This window comes from Nansenia antarctica, assembly GCF_963989245.1.
Source record: "Nansenia antarctica genome assembly, chromosome: 5".
NCBI classification, from domain to species: domain Eukaryota; kingdom Metazoa; phylum Chordata; class Actinopteri; order Argentiniformes; family Microstomatidae; genus Nansenia; species Nansenia antarctica.
The window spans coordinates 29,839,972-29,860,390 of record NC_137690.1 but is presented as its reverse complement, the minus strand read 5'-3'; the positions used below and the strand labels follow the sequence as shown (position 1 = coordinate 29,860,390).

At 42.0% G+C, this 20,419-nt stretch overlaps 1 protein-coding gene across 1 annotated transcript in view; it reads left to right on the top strand.

Moving 5' to 3' along the window:
* Positions 1-309: 309 nt before the first annotated feature.
* The window catches only part of LOC308157953 (integrin alpha-2-like), a gene marked incomplete at both ends in the record, with an annotated part of 42,795 nt that continues 22,685 nt past the window's right edge, over positions 310-20,419 (top strand). Inside the window, 9 exons of the mRNA XM_080531547.1 lie at positions 310-425; positions 11,801-11,910; positions 12,333-12,424; positions 12,703-12,817; positions 13,187-13,314; positions 17,194-17,342; positions 17,568-17,718; positions 18,049-18,214; positions 19,635-19,711. Of these exons, the coding sequence (XP_080387673.1) occupies positions 310-425; positions 11,801-11,910; positions 12,333-12,424; positions 12,703-12,817; positions 13,187-13,314; positions 17,194-17,342; positions 17,568-17,718; positions 18,049-18,214; positions 19,635-19,711 (1,104 nt within the window). The remainder of the gene's footprint in view (positions 426-11,800; positions 11,911-12,332; positions 12,425-12,702; positions 12,818-13,186; positions 13,315-17,193; positions 17,343-17,567; positions 17,719-18,048; positions 18,215-19,634; positions 19,712-20,419) is intronic.

Sequence of the window (20,419 nt, the reverse complement as noted above, 5' to 3'; positions counted from 1 at the left end):
ATTGGTTTCCCCTGCTACTGATATGTACTGTATGTGAAGATGCACAAATAAGTTACTTACTTAAAAGGAAAGTTAAGCTGGTTTAACTGTTGCCAGCTGGCCTGTTCAAGCAAACAATATACACTACTTACATTTTCCATATTAACAAGAAAGAAGAAAAAAAAATCTAACATTTTCTGTGAAATTACTATATTTTGCCTCTCCAGTTTGATTGTACATTTGTTGTTGTGGGGAAAACCGCTAAGCTAACCTTCATTATTGATGGGAATACCATTCTACATTCTCTTTGTTTCTACTCCAGTTGACAGAATGTGGTACTCTCAGCCCTTTAATGTTGGAACGGCAGATGCTAAGGTTTTCTCTGGACCTGCAAATGAACAGTTTGGCTATACTGTGCAACAATTCACAAACCATCAAGGCAAATGGTAAGAATGCATTCCATGACATCCATAAGTCTGTAATTTCATGTGCAGTAGTGATCATTGTGTTGAACTGGGAGTTGTATGCCATATCCATGTGCAGTAGTGTTTATGTCATTGTATTGAACTGGGAGATGTATGCAGGCCAGTGGTAGCTGTTCCATTCTAGTATTGAACTGGGAGTATGCAGGACAGTGGTAGCTGTTCCATAGGTAGGTTTTTTTGGTTTGAACTTTTCATTTTCCACTTTTCATTTTAAGTAGGCTAAATGTAGTGTACTTTGCAAAAGTAAGTTACGGTATTTACTTCAAAGATACTGAACAAAAACACTTAAGGATAGAAGCAAATTGCGGCGTTTCTGATTCATTCTTGTTGCCTAATACTTTACAGTTGTACTGTCAACTATTCTGTCTATGATTACTATAAATCAAACCATTCTTATAATTAAATATTCATGCTTGTTAGTGTTTTGTAGGTCAGAGTGTTATGAATGACTGTGTGCTTTCTGAGTGAATATTGTTGCCAGTGTATGTTTGAACAAGCTTCTTTTGAGACATGTATGAAGTGTTTGGCCAAGATGCATGTTAGTAATGCAGACTGTATGAAGAGTTTTGACAATGTGACTTCAGTTTTGAACACTGCAACTTAGCAATCAGAGAAAAATGTAATAATAAAATAAGAACGTGATGGCACTACAGTGGTTTCAATAGTGCAGAATGCTGTGCAAATTACGATGAGATGCAATATAATACAATATAATTTAATACAAGTAGTTAAGTAGTCAAGTAGTGTACAAGTAATCAAGTAGTGTGCAAGTAGTTATATGTGACATGGTCTGATGAAAAAGTAGGGCAACATCATTTTTTTCCAGATTATGAAAGGGTAGATTGTAAACTTTCAGATGATGTCATACATTGAAATCTGAAACAAGTTTAAGAAGTTATCCATATTTGAATGTTGATACCCCCAAATCAACAAACCAATAAATTCTGCCTCAAAATATTTTCACCAGCAGGTAATGAGTGGGAAATAGCTGGTTAATTCCACCCCCAACCACTGCCCCAGGACAACCACTCCCCCATTACACTACCATTATCTACCTGTCATCTGTCAGTGGGGTATTCAGATTCATGATTTCATGATGTTGTGCCAAAAGTTTATTACATCCCATTATACAAGTACAAGAGAGTAACATTGTTATGGCTTCAGTTTCAGTCGACATTGCAGCAGCAAGAGAAAACTAAATGGCAATGGAAAAAATTGAAAAAGTAAACAATAATAATGTTGTGTCCGTGTGTATGCATTTATCATTATAGTCCATAATGCATCTAGTGGGACTTGTGTAGTTCCTTCCCATCCCATCTGGGCATCAAAGCTGTAATAAAAATAGAAGACAGTAGGAAAATGATTGCCCACTGTTATCAAAACACAATTTTTACAAAATACTTCTATGTTCATAAAATAGAATTGCTAATACAATGACAATGACAAATACCTGAAGTGCTGGTGACTCACATCAAGGTCTCATCTCTCAGAACCTCTCACCTCATAATTCTGTAAGACAAATTTCAGCTCAGAGGTGTGGACACTTCTATAGTGTAGACTTGCATGCTTTCCATAGACTCTCATGAACATAGTGTACTGTTAGGGTTGCCACCTTTCAGTCAGAGAAATAAGGGACACCCCTCGCAGTAGGGGCCCCGCTCCTCGGGACCACGACCACCACGGGCCCAAGGGCGGGGTGGGGTCCCCAGTGCTAGTAAATCATAAGTTAAACATTGTTTCAATAAAGCATTTAGATTCATACTTAAAGTTTCAAGTGCTTTATTAACACTGACTGAACGTATCTTAATACAAAATGTATTAAACAAAAAGCATTAGCATACAGTATATGCACCATAACTTAACTCAATAACTTACAATTAAACAAAGCTTTGCCACTTTCAAATATAGTGCAACAATGGTTGTGCAAATAATAATTTATGAAACTATAAAACTACAAAACATTCAACAGTCATCATTCAATCATGTGCAGCAGTAGACAGGGTTTAGCAGTTGAGCTCTCTCTCTTCTCCTCATTGTGTTACTTATTTTTCCTGTGAAAACAGTTAACACCTCTCTCTCTCTTCCTCACTGTGTGTATTTCTTTTTCCAAGTGTACTTCTGATCACTCCTTGCAGCACTGAGCAGCTGTTTGTCTTTCAAAACAATGGAGTAAAACTCTGAACAGGACAGCTCAACGTTGAGAGTGATCAGCAGCTCACTCCTCATGAGCTCCACAGAGCACCTGTTCCTGCAGTCAGGGGCGGATTTAGGATCGTAGGAGATCCGGGGCTTAGCCCAGAGGGAGAATCTAATGTGCGCGCGGAGCGCGCCGGAAAAATTAGCCTTCAACCTTCAACTTACCACCACCTTAAAGCGGACAAAAGGCACTGGAGAACACATATACATTCACACCCTTTAATGAAGCAAACTTATTGTGGTGGTTCTGGGCACAGAGGGAGGTCAGCACACGTAGCTCCCCCTGTCAGTCACCATCATTTATATTTGTATAGAATTACATAATTGATGGACTGAGGCTAGTTATGTTACAGTATGTATATCAGGGCAGACTCTGTGCTCACCACTTATTTTGTATTTAGAGTCTTGTCCTGTGTTATATGACGATATATTACATGTATTGTTGGCCTGTGTATAGTACTGTGAAATCAAATCCCCCCTGGGACATTAAACAAACTTAGTTAGTTAGCGTTACATCTTAGGATAGATTTGAGTCATATTCTGTATACATACAGACTACCATAAGGGCATACTTAATATGGTTACTCCATGTTTACTAGCTGTAACATTAACGTTACATCATTCTTTTTCACTTGTTACTCAGTCAACCAGAGTGCAGATATCAAAGACTATCAGCCTGTTATTCACTTTATTTGTATAAGTATTATCCTTTGTTTGATTTCTGCACGTTACTCACGAGATTTTTTTATTTTTTTTTAAAGTAAAACATTCGGGGCTTTTCAGAAAACATCCGGGGCTTGAGCCCAAGTAGCCACCCCCTAGCGCCGCCCCTGCCTGCAGTCACTCCATTTTAAAATACTCTATACTGAGCACTGGTATAAGAACATGAACCAGAGAACAGCAGTAAATGCAATAACCCACAGTCGTCGCTGATGATGTTGCATTTTCGATTAGGATACGGGATTAAAGGGACGGGCGATTTCCTGAAATCCAAATGTCCCGGGAAATTCGGACCAATCATAAAACTGTTTTGCAAGCGCGTCGCCTCGCGCCGCGCGCCTGTTGAGAGCGATTCAGTCTCGATTGCAGTGCGGGCCGCCACGAATCAATGCATAGGAAACACTGATATTGCCCAGCGCTGCAGTAAGATATATTGGAGGAATCACGCAATGCGGGTGGATTGAAAATACGGAACAAACAGCGTTCCGTATTGGTTCAAAACGGAACGCATCTTTTAACTGTCAAATAAGGAACGATTCCGTATTTCAAGGTACGGGTGGCAACCCTATTACTGTACTTGTTGAAGTCATCCTACATACTGCACAAAAAGAAATAGGCTAGTGAAATAATTTCAATCATGACAGTGTGACGGTCGGGATTATTACCGCCGCCTTGTAGGGGTTACAAAGTACTTAGTCTGGGGAGGACTGAGTGGGACAGGATCTAGGTCCCCCACACCCAATACCTATGGCCTCAATGTTCAGGTGAGTGAGCAAGTTGTTTCCTGTTTAGTAGCTTGAGTTAACGTCAACCTCTTAGACGGAGTAAAGTGGGCTTTAGTAGGTGGCCGTGAAAAGTGTGTGCGAGGTAAGTGCCAAACTGACCTGACACCACCCCCTACTTTACCTAGGTCTAGCTAAACAGGTGAGGCGCCCCTACCCCCAGGTAAGTAAATGAAATGGGAAATTACAGCTGTTATTCCCATTCAAATGTTTACTCAAGAATAAACACAGAGAGTCTAGCAGTCTCACAGAGAGTCTAGCAGTCTCACAGAGAGTCTAGCAGTCTCACAGAGAGTCTAGCAGTCTCACAGAGAGTCTAGCAGTCACACAGAGAGTCTAGCAATCACAGAGAGTCTAGCAGTCTCACAGAGAGTCTAGCAGTCACACAGAGAGTACATTTAACAACATCAACTTAACTGAATGCAGATAAACTCAAAAACAGGCATTTCACTCTTACTTTCACATTGACATTTAACACATCTCAGTCTGAATGAGCAGTCCTTCTCCTCCAGTGTGGGTGTGTGCGCGTTCGAGCGTTAGTCCGTTCAGTTCAGTTCTGTTCGTCTGCGCACGGTATGCGTGGTTGGCCAGTGCTAATGGCAAGGTGTAGTGCAGAGATTACCCATCCAGCAGAGATCGCACGTCAAGAGTGTCTGATGGCTGGCAGGGCAAACTCCGAGAAACCTCGCTGAACCCACGCCTCACTGGCGCACGCTTCTCCTCTGTCCAGGACAATGAACACCAACCACGAGGTAGCTCCTTTCTCTCGCAGTTCACACACGGGGTGGGGGAGGGGTGAGCTGGCGCACGCTTCACCTCTCGATACCGACGACGTTCAGGCCGGCTCCTCCCAAACAAAACACTCGCAAATCAACGTATCCCGTACTTTGTATGACCACTCGGCAATATCTTCTTATCAAAACTATATACTTGCAAAGAGCCCACACCGCTACCGCTCCGACCACGTTGCTCGTTCCAACTCACTGCTCCTCTCTCAAGCACACCTGCGCGTTCACACCTGCGCGTTCATGTGACCTTGTCTTAAAGGCGCAGCATATAATTGTACCCGCTACATTCCCCCCTGCGAAACCCTGCCATGCCATCCAACATCCAAATGACGATGCGACCTCAGTAAAAGAAGAAATAAAAATACAACATGTCACTCCATACGACAGTACCCACAGGTAGGTTCACAACACAGGTAACATTTCAACCAGTACATAAGGATGCCTCAGAAGAGCTGAAAACAATAAAACACGGCATCATAACACTTTTCACTCCTCAATACCTAAAAACATGGACATGCATGAAGGTAAGTAGAAAACATTTGCAATCGCACAAATTATTTCAAAACATAATCACTCCTGAATCTACAGGGAATTCTACCCCTGGTCTGTCTTTGAGACCGTCTGGGTTCAGCCACACTCTCACTTTCACTCCCTGCATCTGACCCACCCATAGTTCCCAGCTCCTCAACTACTTCTCTAATACCCAGGCCTGTGTTTGTGTGGGGCATGTGTGTAGTGGCAGGGATGCATATGAAGTCAGGGCAGCCTGTGTCAATGTCAGGGCCGGTGTCCTTACTGGACGGGTGCCTCTCCGTAGGCGAGGCGAACCCTCTCCGTAGGCGAGGCGAGCCCTCTCCGTAGGCGAGGCGAGCCCTCTCCGTAGGCGAGGCGAACCCTCTCCGTAGGCGAGGCGAGCCCTCTCCGTAGGCGAGGCGAGCCCTCTCCGTAGGCGAGGCGAGCCCTCTCCGTAGGCGAGGCGAACCCTCTCCGTAGGCGAGGCGAGCCCTCTCCGTAGGCGAGGCGAGCCCTCTCCGTAGTCGAGGCGAACCCTCTCCGTAGGCGAGGCGAGCCCTCTCCGTAGGCGAGGCGAGCCCTCTCCGTAGGCGAGGCGAACCCTCTCCGTAGGCGAGGCGAGCCCTCTCCGTAGGCGAGGCGAGCCCTCTCCGTAGACGAGGCGAGCCCTCTCCGTAGGCGAGGCGAGCCCTCTCCGTAGGCGAGGCGAACCCTCTCCGTAGGCGAGGCGAGCCCTCTCCGTAGGCGAGGCGAGCCCTCTCCGTAGTCGAGGCGAACCCTCCAGGATGCGCTCGCTGAGTGGGGGAATGATGACTGTCTCTCTGCCTGCCACTTTAACATATCCTATTCGGTCACTCTGTCCGAGGGACCCTGCCTCTTTTCTGATGTTCGCTAGCACCCTGTGGACCTTAGCCTCTGTTTCCCGATACTTATTCATCTTCTTCATGCCGTCCGTGGCAACGAAAAGATCCTTCAGTTCACTTAGAACATTCATTCCCAGGATACCTGGGAGGCCTCTCATCTCTTCCACATCTGGGCTTTCATCTTTAAGGACAAAGACACACTTCCTGCCAACGGTCTTCCCCATGCACTCTACCTCCGCCTCCAGGCATCCAAGGACGGGAATTTCGAGGCCATTGGCAGCGGCGAGCTGGACCCTGTTGGCTGAGGACAACGCCGACTTCCCAAAGTACTCTCTGAAGTAAGATTCCCGGATTGTGGTCACCTCTGAGCCTGTGTCCAACAGGCAGTCAGTCTTCACGCCTGCTATCTTCACTTCAACGACCAAGCAGTTTCCAAAGGCACTTACACTTGAGGCTTGAGAAGTGTTACAGGGCTGCCTTGCCAGGTGACTTCTAATTGCAGGGGTACCTGGACTCTGGCGCATCGCCCCTCCGGGGTCGTTTCCTGCAGGCCCAGATGGCCCATCCCTTCCGAGTGGAGGACGTGCTATGCTCTTAGCTCCCCTGTTCAGAGGACAGTGTCTGCTGGTATGTCCTGGCTCATTGCACGTGTAGCAGATGAACTGCCCATCTTCGTTTTTCAAAGGGGGGCTTCTTGCCCTCTCGCCTTTCCCTTGTGTCATGCCAGTGCCACTGTGGCCCATCATCTGGAACAGTTCATCTTGACGGATGGCTAACTTTTGTATTGCTTCATACAACATCTCCATTGTCAACTGCGAAGCAGGTTCGTCGGTAGCCCTGGTAGCATTAATGGCACCTTTGGCACGGGAACTGCTTTGCGCACTATCAGACCCCTGAACCTCTTCCTCCTCAGACCATGAGATGGCGTCTTGCATTAGCTCAGCAAAAGTAAGACTCTCCTTTTCCTTCAGTCTCCTCTTGATCTCTCTTCTTAAGATATCATCTCGAAGCCCAAGAGCAAGCTGTTCTTTCAGCATTCCGTCTGAATCAGGGACACGCTTGGCATCTCTACGACAAATTCGCATTAGCTTTTCTTGAATGTCATAGGCGTAAGAACGTATGGTCTCTCCTGCCAACTGCTTGCGGTCATAGAATTCTTTGAGCCGGGTGCCTAAAGGGACTTTGTCACCATAAGTCTTACGCAGTGCTTCAAATATGGTCTCTGCATCCTTAGCTTTGTCTGCCATATACTTGACTGTGAGTTTGGCTTCGTTTTGAAGATGCTGCTTGATGAACTCGGCTTGGTCCTCTATAGGGACCTTCATGATTTGAAGGGCAGATTTAATTGATGTGATCCATTCTTCAATATCTACATCACCTTGTTTACCACTGAAATCTGAAATCTTGCGGTCTCTGGGGATATACACAATAGATGCAGGGGGCTTTTCTTTCTGCTGATCTATGACTGCTTTAGCTAATGCCAGAGCTTCTCTTTGCTCGCTTCTAGCTTGTATCAGGGCCTCAGCTTGGTCATTGAACCTCTCCATCATCCTCTCAAATTGCTTCTTAAGTTCCTCTAATTCTGCCATGGCTTCCACTTAAAAATGGTTGCTTATTCTATCCTGTTCGTGACGCCAATTGTGACGGTCGGGATTATTACCGCCGCCTTGTAGGGGTTACAAAGTACTTAGTCTGGGGAGGACTGAGTGGGACAGGATCTAGGTCCCCCACACCCAATACCTATGGCCTCAATGTTCAGGTGAGTGAGCAAGTTGTTTCCTGTTTAGTAGCTTGAGTTAACGTCAACCTCTTAGACGGAGTAAAGTGGGCTTTAGTAGGTGGCCGTGAAAAGTGTGTGCGAGGTAAGTGCCAAACTGACCTGACACCACCCCCTACTTTACCTAGGTCTAGCTAAACAGGTGAGGCGCCCCTACCCCCAGGTAAGTAAATGAAATGGGAAATTACAGCTGTTATTCCCATTCAAATGTTTACTCAAGAATAAACACAGAGAGTCTAGCAGTCTCACAGAGAGTCTAGCAGTCTCACAGAGAGTCTAGCAGTCTCACAGAGAGTCTAGCAGTCTCACAGAGAGTCTAGCAGTCACACAGAGAGTCTAGCAATCACAGAGAGTCTAGCAGTCTCACAGAGAGTCTAGCAGTCACACAGAGAGTACATTTAACAACATCAACTTAACTGAATGCAGATAAACTCAAAAACAGGCATTTCACTCTTACTTTCACATTGACATTTAACACATCTCAGTCTGAATGAGCAGTCCTTCTCCTCCAGTGTGGGTGTGTGCGCGTTCGAGCGTTAGTCCGTTCAGTTCAGTTCTGTTCGTCTGCGCACGGTATGCGTGGTTGGCCAGTGCTAATGGCAAGGTGTAGTGCAGAGATTACCCATCCAGCAGAGATCGCACGTCAAGAGTGTCTGATGGCTGGCAGGGCAAACTCCGAGAAACCTCGCTGAACCCACGCCTCACTGGCGCACGCTTCTCCTCTGTCCAGGACAATGAACACCAACCACGAGGTAGCTCCTTTCTCTCGCAGTTCACACACGGGGTGGGGGAGGGGTGAGCTGGCGCACGCTTCACCTCTCGATACCGACGACGTTCAGGCCGGCTCCTCCCAAACAAAACACTCGCAAATCAACGTATCCCGTACTTTGTATGACCACTCGGCAATATCTTCTTATCAAAACTATATACTTGCAAAGAGCCCACACCGCTACCGCTCCGACCACGTTGCTCGTTCCAACTCACTGCTCCTCTCTCAAGCACACCTGCGCGTTCACACCTGCGCGTTCATGTGACCTCGTCTTAAAGGCGCAGCATATAATTGTACCCGCTACAACAGTATCACAGTATTATTCTACAGCAAATCTACAAATGAGCAACATCAGTTCAGTTCGTGAATTAATCATTATTTCTGATTCCACACAACATTACCGTTTATTACAAAAGCATTTACCTTTTCTATAATATCTCTAACAAAGCTAGCTAGCTAGCTAACTAACAAGCTAACATTTGGTTGGCTAGCATAGTAAACACACACACACACACACACACAAAATAACTTGCGTATGTTCGTACACAACAAACAAAACCACTCTAACAAACAAACAAGCTTCTAACAAAGCTAGCAAGCTAACAAGCTAACACCTGTGTGGCTAGACACTGACACAGCTTAGCATGTAACTCAGTACACTAGTTAACAACCTAACACGTTTGGCTATGGAATGTAACTCACTACATGGTTAACAAACTAACACATTTGGCTATGGAATGTAACTCACTACATGGTTAACAAACTAACACGTTTGGCTATGGAATGTAACTCACTACATGGTTAACAAACTAACACGTTTGGCTATGCCATGTAACTCGGTGTCAGTGTGTCAGCAACAAACATACAAACATGTACATACACACACAGCTTAGTAAACAATGCAGGGGGCTATTCCACGAAGCTCGATAAAGTTCTAAGCCTCGATTAAGTTCTAAGCCTCGATAATGTTAGCTTGCGTTCGGTTCCATCAATGTGGCTCAAATAATTCGCTGCTTGGTTGAGCTCCTTCTGAGTCAGATATAATTAGCCTGGTCGCGACCAGGCTAAAACACAGGCTAAAGTAAGACGTGCGTCAAAAAAGGCTCACAGGCGGAAACTACATCCCCGAACGACAGTTCCTCATGTGTCTTTTAGGAAATATTAGTTCCCACTTCACACGAGATAGATAGATTAGATAGTTTGACTGTGTGATAGATAGATACTTTGATATTTTGAAAGTGTGATCGATCGATAGATAACTTGATATTTTGAAAGTGTGATAGATAGATCGATAGATCAACAAAGAAAAGAGTGTAAAAAAAAATGTGTCTCAACTTGCATTGCTGTCATCACAGCAGTCTGGCTGGCGCAGTGGTTAAGGCAGCCGGCTGGAGTTCCAAAGGTTGCGAGTTCGAGACTTGACTAAGTGATTCTTTTTTTTTTTTTTTACATTTAACAAGATTTCATGCAAAGGTTTCAAACACCATTGTAATCGTGTCAGTTCTTGTAAATTAGCCTGCACCATAATTTTATAGCCTACATACTTTTTTAGATGAGATTTTAGATTAGATTCAGACAACGAAATGCAGTAAAAAGTGCGTCTGAAGAGGGATTTGAACCACCGATATAAAATGACAAATAAATCCTATGGCAGCGGTCGATACCACTAGGCCATTGTGGCGATATGGCTGTTAGTAGCCTTGCTGCTGATATCACCACAGTAGTAATATTCATTTATTAAAATATGAACATATAACAATAACTGGGGCTAGTATGACCTACGCATTTAATCGGTCAGCAATTTCTTGCCAAACCATTTCCCTCGCCTTGTTAATTGTGGCAGTATTGCACTATTTTACATCTTATTTTTCCGTCTTCATAAAAATCAATAATTCGGAATGCTGCGCAAATGTAGTACCCCTGCAGAGTGGAGTATCTTCATTTCGACAGATCGACTCTTCGGGGCTCTTTATGTCTGCGTGCACGCGCCCATATCGAAGATTTGTAAGCCTGTCTTCTGTGAACACTCATCACACAAGGCTGATCCTCGTTCGAGGAATCACCTGAGGCTTGAATTCCAATCTCGAGTTGCCTGATCGCCGCATTTATTTCAATCGCCGCTATACTGATCCACCTTTAGTGGAATGGCCCCCAGGTAACTACCTTACCCAATAACAAAGCAGAAGGTGTATTGACAGACCACAGTCCCATGAATAGTAAGCTGATTGACAAAACTTTATCTGTGGATAGTCCTTGATGGCAACAGACACACGCACATAGCTATTTATGTGGATGTGGGTTGTGAGTACCGAAAGGGACACGGCCAGTCAAAAATACAAATACTACCCCCACCCAGGTTTGCTAGCAAACTGTAGGTATTTAGTGAATGTAAAACTGTTGGTTATGATATTGAGTGGGTTGTTCATCGCTTCAATTTTCGTCATATGCAAAGAACCGGAAAACAATTATTTTCACAACAAGACTTGTTTGGCTCGATTGTGAGGTTTGACAATTCCAGACAAGCGGACCTTTTCACCAAGCAGTGACACATATAATATGTTTATTTTTGTAGTGTGCGCGGGGTTGGTTGGGGGGTGACAGTCTTTTGTGTAAGATATGTAAGTGACTGAGGTTGAATGGGATCTGTTTTATGTAGCCAAGAGATTGGATGTCCAAACTTTTAGATACACACATAGTTGCCACACAGTTACTGTAGGATACGTAGCATTTTTTTGCATGTCTTTGGGGATATCCCTCTGCCTACTCCTCTTTTTCTTGTGTACTTGTATGCAGTAGCTGCATTTATATGACCTAATCTGTATAAATGATACAGTAATACAAAGCTTCTATGTGAACTTGCTGATGTCTTCACTTACTGACAGACATGTATGGGTGTAAGGTAAGCATGTAGGGGTTCCTCTCTCCTAGGCTCCTCGTTGGGTCTCCATGGAGTGGCTTCACTGGAAACAGGAAAGGGGATGTTTATAAGTGTCCAATCTCAGGATCTAAAACCAGCTGTGACAAGCTAAACATCCAGGGTAAGGCTGGTATTTTAACCTTTAACCTTTCACATAAACGTGAGATGAGCAAGCTGAACTTACAACCTTATTTGGTCTTGTTACTAAATGCAAATACTATAGGTGTTTAGGGTTCTGTGGGTTGCCTTCATCTCACAGCTCATAATACTTAACACATACGCAAACACATTTTTATGAGGTCGCAAACATAAATACACAGACATTCAAAACAATAGATGTGTCCAAAGCAATCGTCATATCATTCGTGGTCCTTGTGGCAATTACAATTATCAGTGACACGTAAAAACTAGATTTCGAAGTTTCAAATGTGTTTGTAATAGAAACGTAGCAATGAAACAATTACAGCAAGCAAGTAGAAGCAATTTCTCATGCTGTTATCAACAGCTTTACTTTTCTGTCTGTTCTGGTCTTTATTCTCTCAGATTCTATCAACATTCCAGATGTGAGGAATATCAACACCAACATGAGTCTAGGACTGACTCTCACACGCATGCCAAAAATCAGTGGATTTATGGTAAAACAATTATTTATTTATTTTATTTTTTATTGATTTTTTCCAACCTTTCTTTTTTTTCTGAAACATTTAAAAGTCCTATAAATGTACATGTATAAGTAAGGGATTACAAACAAAGTGGGCGAAGGTGCAAGGGGTTGTTTCTGGACTATGTCAATGTGTATATGATAATCACTGTGTATGTAGGGTGTATGTAACATAAGATGATGAGTAATAGTTTGAGCCAAGATTTACAAAGATGAAAGGACTCTTAGTGACACGGTGTCTCCTCTCTATAGACATGTGGGCCACTGTGGGCACAGCAATGTGGCAGTCAGGACTTCTACCCAGGAGTCTGTGCAGGGGTCAGTCCCCTCTTCAAACCTCAACCTGCATTCTCTCCTGCCATCCAGAGTAAGGCCATGTCTCATTTTCCTTACAATCAGGACAGGTCTGCTGAGAGCAATATGGTAGACACCTATCCAGTCCTCTGGTAATGACAATAATACAGTGAGTAGTTGATGCCCTGTAAGATTATTGGGACATAGCCCTATCCTCTATCCTATGATCTCCACTTTTGGAAAGTCTTAGCATAATCAAAGAAAGGTTTCCATTGAAAGTGTGATAGTCAAGGACTTGGCTTAATTGAGCCAAGTCTCCATGGGCTTAAAGAATGAAACGTACAGTGCTATTTCAAATATATATATATTTTAAAGAATGTCATAATGGTATACAAGTTAGGAAATGTGCTAACTATGATATAATGTTACCTTCTTTTCTCAGCTTGCGGGGGTCCTATGGATATTGTGATTGTTTTGGATGGCTCCAACAGCATTTATCCATGGACACCAATGAATGAATTCCTCAAAACACTACTACCTACTTTAGACATTGGGCCAAAACATACCCAGGTAGGCATATAAACCTGTGAAAAAGTGAATTCAGCTTTATGAGAACTATTAAGTTTAAAGGGATAGTCGATTCCCAAATCAAAGTTTGTTTTCAGTATGTTTTCAGCCCTCAAAAAAGGGTGTTAATACCATTGGTTGAGTAGATCCAACAAACCAGATGTGTTTCCTCCCACTGCTCCCAGCAAACCGGTGGCTTATTGTCTTCTGTTCTCTAGACTGATTTGGAGGGACATCGAGGCACACACAGTAAATCTGCCTATCTAGGCCTATAAACCTTCTATTGTGCCTTATTGTCAACCCCCCCCCCCACTCGTTTTTCATGCGACCAGCTGGGTTTCTGGAAGTTTGTTTGTGTTTCCTTTTGTTTGATTGTTTACAGATGTTTTACATATCTGGGCACTTTCATTAGACTACCCAAAACAAGACACTGGACCACTCATATAATCAGGGGTGCACATAACTTTTTGGGGCCAGTGCTCAGAGGAGCACCTAGGGATGCTGCTTGGTGCTCCCCGAGCTCGCGAGTCACGACCCGTCCCACAGGATGGATAAAAAAGGGATACATGGATAACTTATATTAGCAAAACAACATTTATTCATAAATAAAGATGAACGAACAAATGATTGTGTGCAAAACAAAAGCAAAATCAAATGACTGCTCTTTAAGCATGAAAGTCTGTCAGACTCCTTTAAACACAATGAAATCAACTGACATCTCTTTAAGCACTAACTGAATGTTAACTGGGCTGCTCCCAGGCTGTGGAATGCTCTCCCTGACCACCTAAGGGCACCACAGTCTGTGGATGCTTTTAAACGAGGCCTTAAAACCCACCTTTTTAATAGAGCCTTTTTTTTGCCTTTTAATTGAATGTTTTTTTTTGCTTTATCTTACTGTGTTGTAGCACTCTGAGATTGTATATGTAAAGTGCTTTTATAAATAAAATGTATTATTATTATTATTATTATTATTATTATGTCTGTTCTTCAAACACACTGAAATAAACGGACATCTCTTTAAGCACTGCTCTGTTCTGTAAACACTGAAATCAACTTTTCAACAAAAAGTTACAGCCTAAGCATTTATTTATGCTACAAGCTTAATCATCATCATCACTGCTCTCATCATTGTCCTCAATGTCAACCATGGTAGAGGATGTTGTAGGCTATCACCTTAAATAGCTCATTATTTTGATTGTGCAACAAAGTCTTTTTTTTCCTTCTAATATAATTCCCAACCATATTCCCTGGGTCAGGGGTCTAGGTGCGATAATGAAGCTGTAAAACAAACGTCTGAACGTTTGAAAGCTTCAGAGAAAAGAAACGTGTCCCTGGGTGTTGTTTTTCCTTTTAGCGACGAGTCGTTCGGGACTGAATTTTCACGTGGCGGCATGATAACCGTGCGATACGCGATACGCGGAATGAAAGTACGAGTTACGATACTTTCCGAATGTTTTCGTGAGGGGAGTCGCCGTGGTCGTCGTCGGTCGACTGTTGTGATGGATTACTCGTCGGGCCTTCGGCTGAGGGGATGGCAAATAGTTACTTAGTGGGGCTTGCAGTGATGCAGCAGTCAGCAGTAGGAGTTTTGAGGAAGTAAATTCCTCTCCCAGTGGTTCCAGCTGTTGGTGCGCAAGAGCGCTTTCAAGCGGCTGATCTGCCGCGCAGCATGCATTTTGGCGACGCATGCGCACTGGCGCACCAGTTATGTGCACCCCTGCATATAATATACCCCTCCGTTTCCTCTGTTCTGTTGTTGACTCTGGGGAAGATGCAAGTGAAAACATCAGTCACTCTGTTCCTCTGCAATAAACACGCAGATTATATGACTGCTGCGGTGTCTTGCTTTGGGTAGTCTAATCATGGAAGTGCCCAGGTAATAGTTTCGCTATTATATTGTCTTCTACTGCTGAGCACCAAAACCCTCAGATCTTAAACTTGTCTGAAGTGCGTTGGACTCTTGATGCACAGAAAGCTTTTGACAGGTTGGATTGGTAATTCTCCACCAAATCTTGTCATGGGCTTCCACCCTACATTTATTGACTGGGTAAGAGTCTTATATAAAGACCCAAAGTCAAGGGTGAGGGTCATTGGGTGTTGCTCTGAATTTTTCATCTTAAGGAGAGGCGTCAGACAGGGAGACTGCCTCAGTCCTCTGCTTTTCACAATAAGCATTGAGCCCCTTGCAGAGCTGATAAGACAAAACCATCTTATTAAGGGAGTGTTGGATGGGGGGGGGGGGTCGAACACTAGGTCTCACTATTCGCTGGCGACACAATGACATTCATAAGTGAACCTGCCACATCTATTCCACCATTTCTACAAACCTTGAATGACTATGGATACGTTTCAGGGTTTAAGATCAATAAGTCTAAATCCGAAGCAATGATGCTATCAGGGAAATGGCCAACAAAACTAAATGAAAAGGTCAAATTTCACTGGTCCAAATATGTATATGGCAAAACAAGAAACCTAGGATTAGACTTTAACAGCTTTTCTACCCCCAAAGAAAGAAAGGGGGGCTTAACCTGGCTTTTTAACTTTAAGCAATATTATTTGGGCAGTGCAGCTCAGCTATTATTAGACAGTCTTTGACAGTGACATGTATATTATTAGACAATCTTTGACAGTGACGTGTATATTATTAGAGTCTTTGACAGTGACATATTATTAGAGTCTTTGACAGTGACATGTATATTATTAGAGTCTTTGACAGTGACATGTATATTATTAGACAGGCTTTGACAGTGACATTTATTATTAGACAGTCTTTGACAGTGACATGTATATTATTAGACAATCTTTGACAGTGACATGTATATTATTAGAGTCTTTGACAGTGACATGTATATTATTAGACAGGCTTTGACAGTGACATGTATATTATTAGAGTCTTTGACAGTGACATGTATATTATTAGAGTCTTTGACAGTGACATTTATTATTAGACAGTCTTTGACAGTGACATGTATATTATTAGACAATCTTTGACAGTGACATGTATATTATTAGAGTCTTTGACAGTGACATGTATATTATTAGACAGGCTTTGACAGTGACATGTATATTATTAGAGTCTTTGACAGTGACATGTATATTATTAGAGTCTTTGACAGTGACATTTATTATTAGACAGTCTTTGACAGTGACATGTATATTACTAGAGTTTTTGACAGTGACATGTATATTATTAGAGTCTTTGACAGTGACATGTATATTACTAGAGTTTTTGACAGTGACATGTATATTATTAGAGTCTTTGACAGTGACATGTATATTATTAGAGTCTTTGACAGTGACATGTATATTACTAGAGTTTTTGACAGTGAAATGTATATTATTAGAGTCTTTGACAGTGACATGTATATTATTAGACACTCTTTGACAGTGACATGTATATTATTAGAGAGTCTTTGACAGTGACATGTATATTATTAGAGAGTCTTTGACAGTGACATGTATATTAGAGAGTCTTTGACAGTGACATGTATATTATTAGAGTCTTTGACAGTGACATGTATATTATTAGCCCAAACTGTCTTAGTGAATTCATCACAATTGAAAACATGTTAATTTGAATTTTTAGCAGACTATCTCTTTAACACTAGGTGTCGTTTTATAATAATAATAATAATAATTATTATTATTATTATTGTAATTTTGTATTTTTATGTTGTTATATATAATATTATTATTATTGTTGTTGTTATTATTATTATTATTATTATTATTATTATTTGTATTATTTGTATTCTTAGCAGACTATCTCTTTAACACTGTTATTTTATTATTATGAATGAATGAATGAATGGTCTTTATTAAATATAATATACTTAATAATATTAAGAATAGGAATAATAATTATTATATTTTCATCACTAGGTAAGCGTCATTCAGTATGCAGTTAACCCGCGATTTGAGTTCAGACTGAGTGACTACAGAACCAGAGACGAGGTTGTAGCCGCAGCCTCCAGAATCAGCCAGTGGTACGGCCCCAAGACCAACACGTTCCGAGCCGTCCAATACGCCAGGTTGGTGTCATTAATAATACTGGACTCATCTTGATTATCACCAGAATAATACTGAATCTGAATCTGAATCTGAATCTGAATACTGAAACATTATCAAAATCATTGACCGGTGTGTTAAAAGTGACCTTTTTGAATCCCCAGTGTTCAGACATTTAATAACATTTGCCATGTGCTTAATGATGAAATGTGGTTCACATGGTACACTACTGAGCCCATTGTCTTCAGGCAGTGGGGATTCCACAAGGATAATGGCGGCCGTCCCAGTGCAGCCAAAGTGATGGTGGTGGTTACCGATGGGGAGTCACATGATGTAGACATCAGAGATCGAGTCATCAAAGAGTGTGAAAAGCAACAGATCACCCGCTTTGGCATTGCTGTAAGTTCATTCAAACTTTTCTTTTTAAATATGCTTTTACTGTGGTCATGGAATGTGTTTTTCAGATCAAACATTTGTTTACAGTATACATTTTTATAATGGTGATTCACTCTCTGAATTTCCTTTTTTTCTTTTGTATAATTTGATTTGTTATGCTTTTTAGTTTAGATTTGGTCTTCATATAACACAATATATCCAAAATAAATAACAAGAGGAGACTTCAGTCTTTTTCAAATGTATCCATCCATCAGTTTCTTCATTCATTCAATTTGTAAATGTTCTCTCTTTGGATTTGATATTTCCTTTACGATGCTTCTCTTCATACTGTAGGTCTTGGGTTATTACACTAGAAACAACATTGACACCACAAACCTGATTAAAGAAATCAAGTCTATTGCCAGTGTGCCAACTGAGAAGTATTTCTTCAATGTCTCAGAAGAGGCCGCACTCTCAACAATTGCAGGAGTGCTTGGAAACCGTATCTTCAACATTGAGGGTATGTTTTCATGTTTGAAAATGGCACTTGAGCTATCTTGCAGGTGCATGGTAACAGTTGACATGAAAGAAACCTGCCCACTGTTTAGCAGCTGATAGATAAAGCTTAAGAACAGGAGCAGTGGGCGGGTTTCTCTTTGGTAACACTTTATTATTGGGAATACTTAAAAAGGCACTAGCTTAAGTGTTTAAAAAGTAGCTAATTCGCCAATGTTGGGGTATTACTAGCCATTTATTAGGTCTTTATTCAGTGTTTTCTTATTCTCATGTTCTAAGTCATGTAGTGACCTTCTCAAATATATATATTTTTGGAAGAATAAATGTTGTATTGTACTTCCAATACAGTGCCCTGCGTAAGTAATGGGAAAGTTAAGCATGTTTTCTTCTTTTGACTTTTGACCAAAAATGTGAATTTGAAATCAAACAACTATGAGGTTAAAGTAGAGAGTCTGAGCTTTTATTTGATGGTATTGGTGTACATACGGTTTTTATGCATACAGTAGGCCCTCTGTTTCACAGTACCCAAAAGTGATGGGACAGGTTTATCAAAATGTAATGTCCAAATGAAACACAACAGCTTACTATTTGGTCAAGAATCCTTTGCATGCAATAACTGTCTCGAGTCTGCGACCCATTGACCCCAGCAGAAGCTTGGTATATTCTCTGGTGATGCTCTGCCAGGCCTGTCCTGTAGCCATCTTCAGTTGTTGTTTGATTTGAGGTATTTTTGCCTATCGGGAAGTGAAATGCAATGCTATGAATGAGAAGACATTCTGCTGCTGCCATTAGCAGTTACATCATCAAATATAGCCGCAAACGGCAATTAATGGTGCAAGGGTTAACCTCGAATTTGCTACACATCTCTGTTATGGCACTGTCTCAAAGCACACTCACTTTGAGATTGATTAGACTAACAATGACTGACATAGCCCTGACATAGCCTGTTTGCGATTTCTGAGTTCGCCCATGCTTTTTTAATACTTAATGATATTCCAAACTATTGATTTTGGTAAGCCTAAGCTTTTGGCTTTGTTTCTGATTTGTTCAGATTTAAGGCTTCCTTGACTTTCATTGATGTTTTTTTGGTCGTCATGGTGACATACCACCTACCTCATGGTGACATACACTAATCGCAGAATCCGAAGGCAAATACATAGCCTAGAATCAATACTAGACATTGAAAGCTTATGCTTGTACAAATGAACAGAACACATCTGACAAACACCTGCCAATTGTCCCATTACTTTTAGGTACCCTAAGTAAGTCATTAAAAGTAATGACTTACTTATGAAACCAATATGCACCAAATACTATAGCATCTATACTTTAATCTCACAGTAATTGGAGTGTAGGGCCAAAAGAAGACAACATGCTTCTGTATTTGTGCACTGTATTTGTTCTGGTCACACTTTTACCATTAGGCACTGGGAAAGGAGGGGAAAACTTCCAGATGGAAATGTCCCAGGTGGGATTCAGTGCACACTACTCCAGCAAACAGGTAGAGTACTACCCTCTTCCTTGTAGAATAGTATAGACTAAGGTACAGTGGGGGAAAAGTAAAAAAAAAAACGCAAGTGGAGGGAACATCACTCGACCATCAACCAGCCAAACACAGGAGCTCCTCACAAGATTTCTGACCGAGTAGTCAGAAAGATAGACAGAAGAGAAGCCCAAGAGCCAAGGATCACTTGAACAGAGCTCCAGGAAGACCTGGAAGCAGCAAGTACAGTTGTCACAAAGAAAACAATAGGCAATGCACACAACCGTCACAGTCTCCACTCGCAATCACCCCGGAAGACTCCATTACTGAAGAAAAGGCATGTTGACGTTTGAGGTTTGCTACAGAACATTTGGAGAAACCTGTATATTACTGGGATAATGTAGTCTGGTCAGACGAGACAACAATCAAACTTTTTGGTAACAATACACCACGCCATGTTTGGAAGATGGCTCGACATATGATCCTAAAAAGACTATACCTACAGTGAAGTTTGGAAGTGGAAACATCATGGTCAAGGGCTGTTCCTCTTCACATGGTTCAGGGGGAATCACAATTATGGAAGAGAAGATGAATGGCATAATTCCAACATTTGTGGAAGGAACTGAAGATCAAGATTCACTTGTGGACCCGGAATCTTCATGATTTAAAGACTGTCTGTGTTGAAGAATGGGCCACAATCCCACCTGATCACTGTGAGAGAGTATT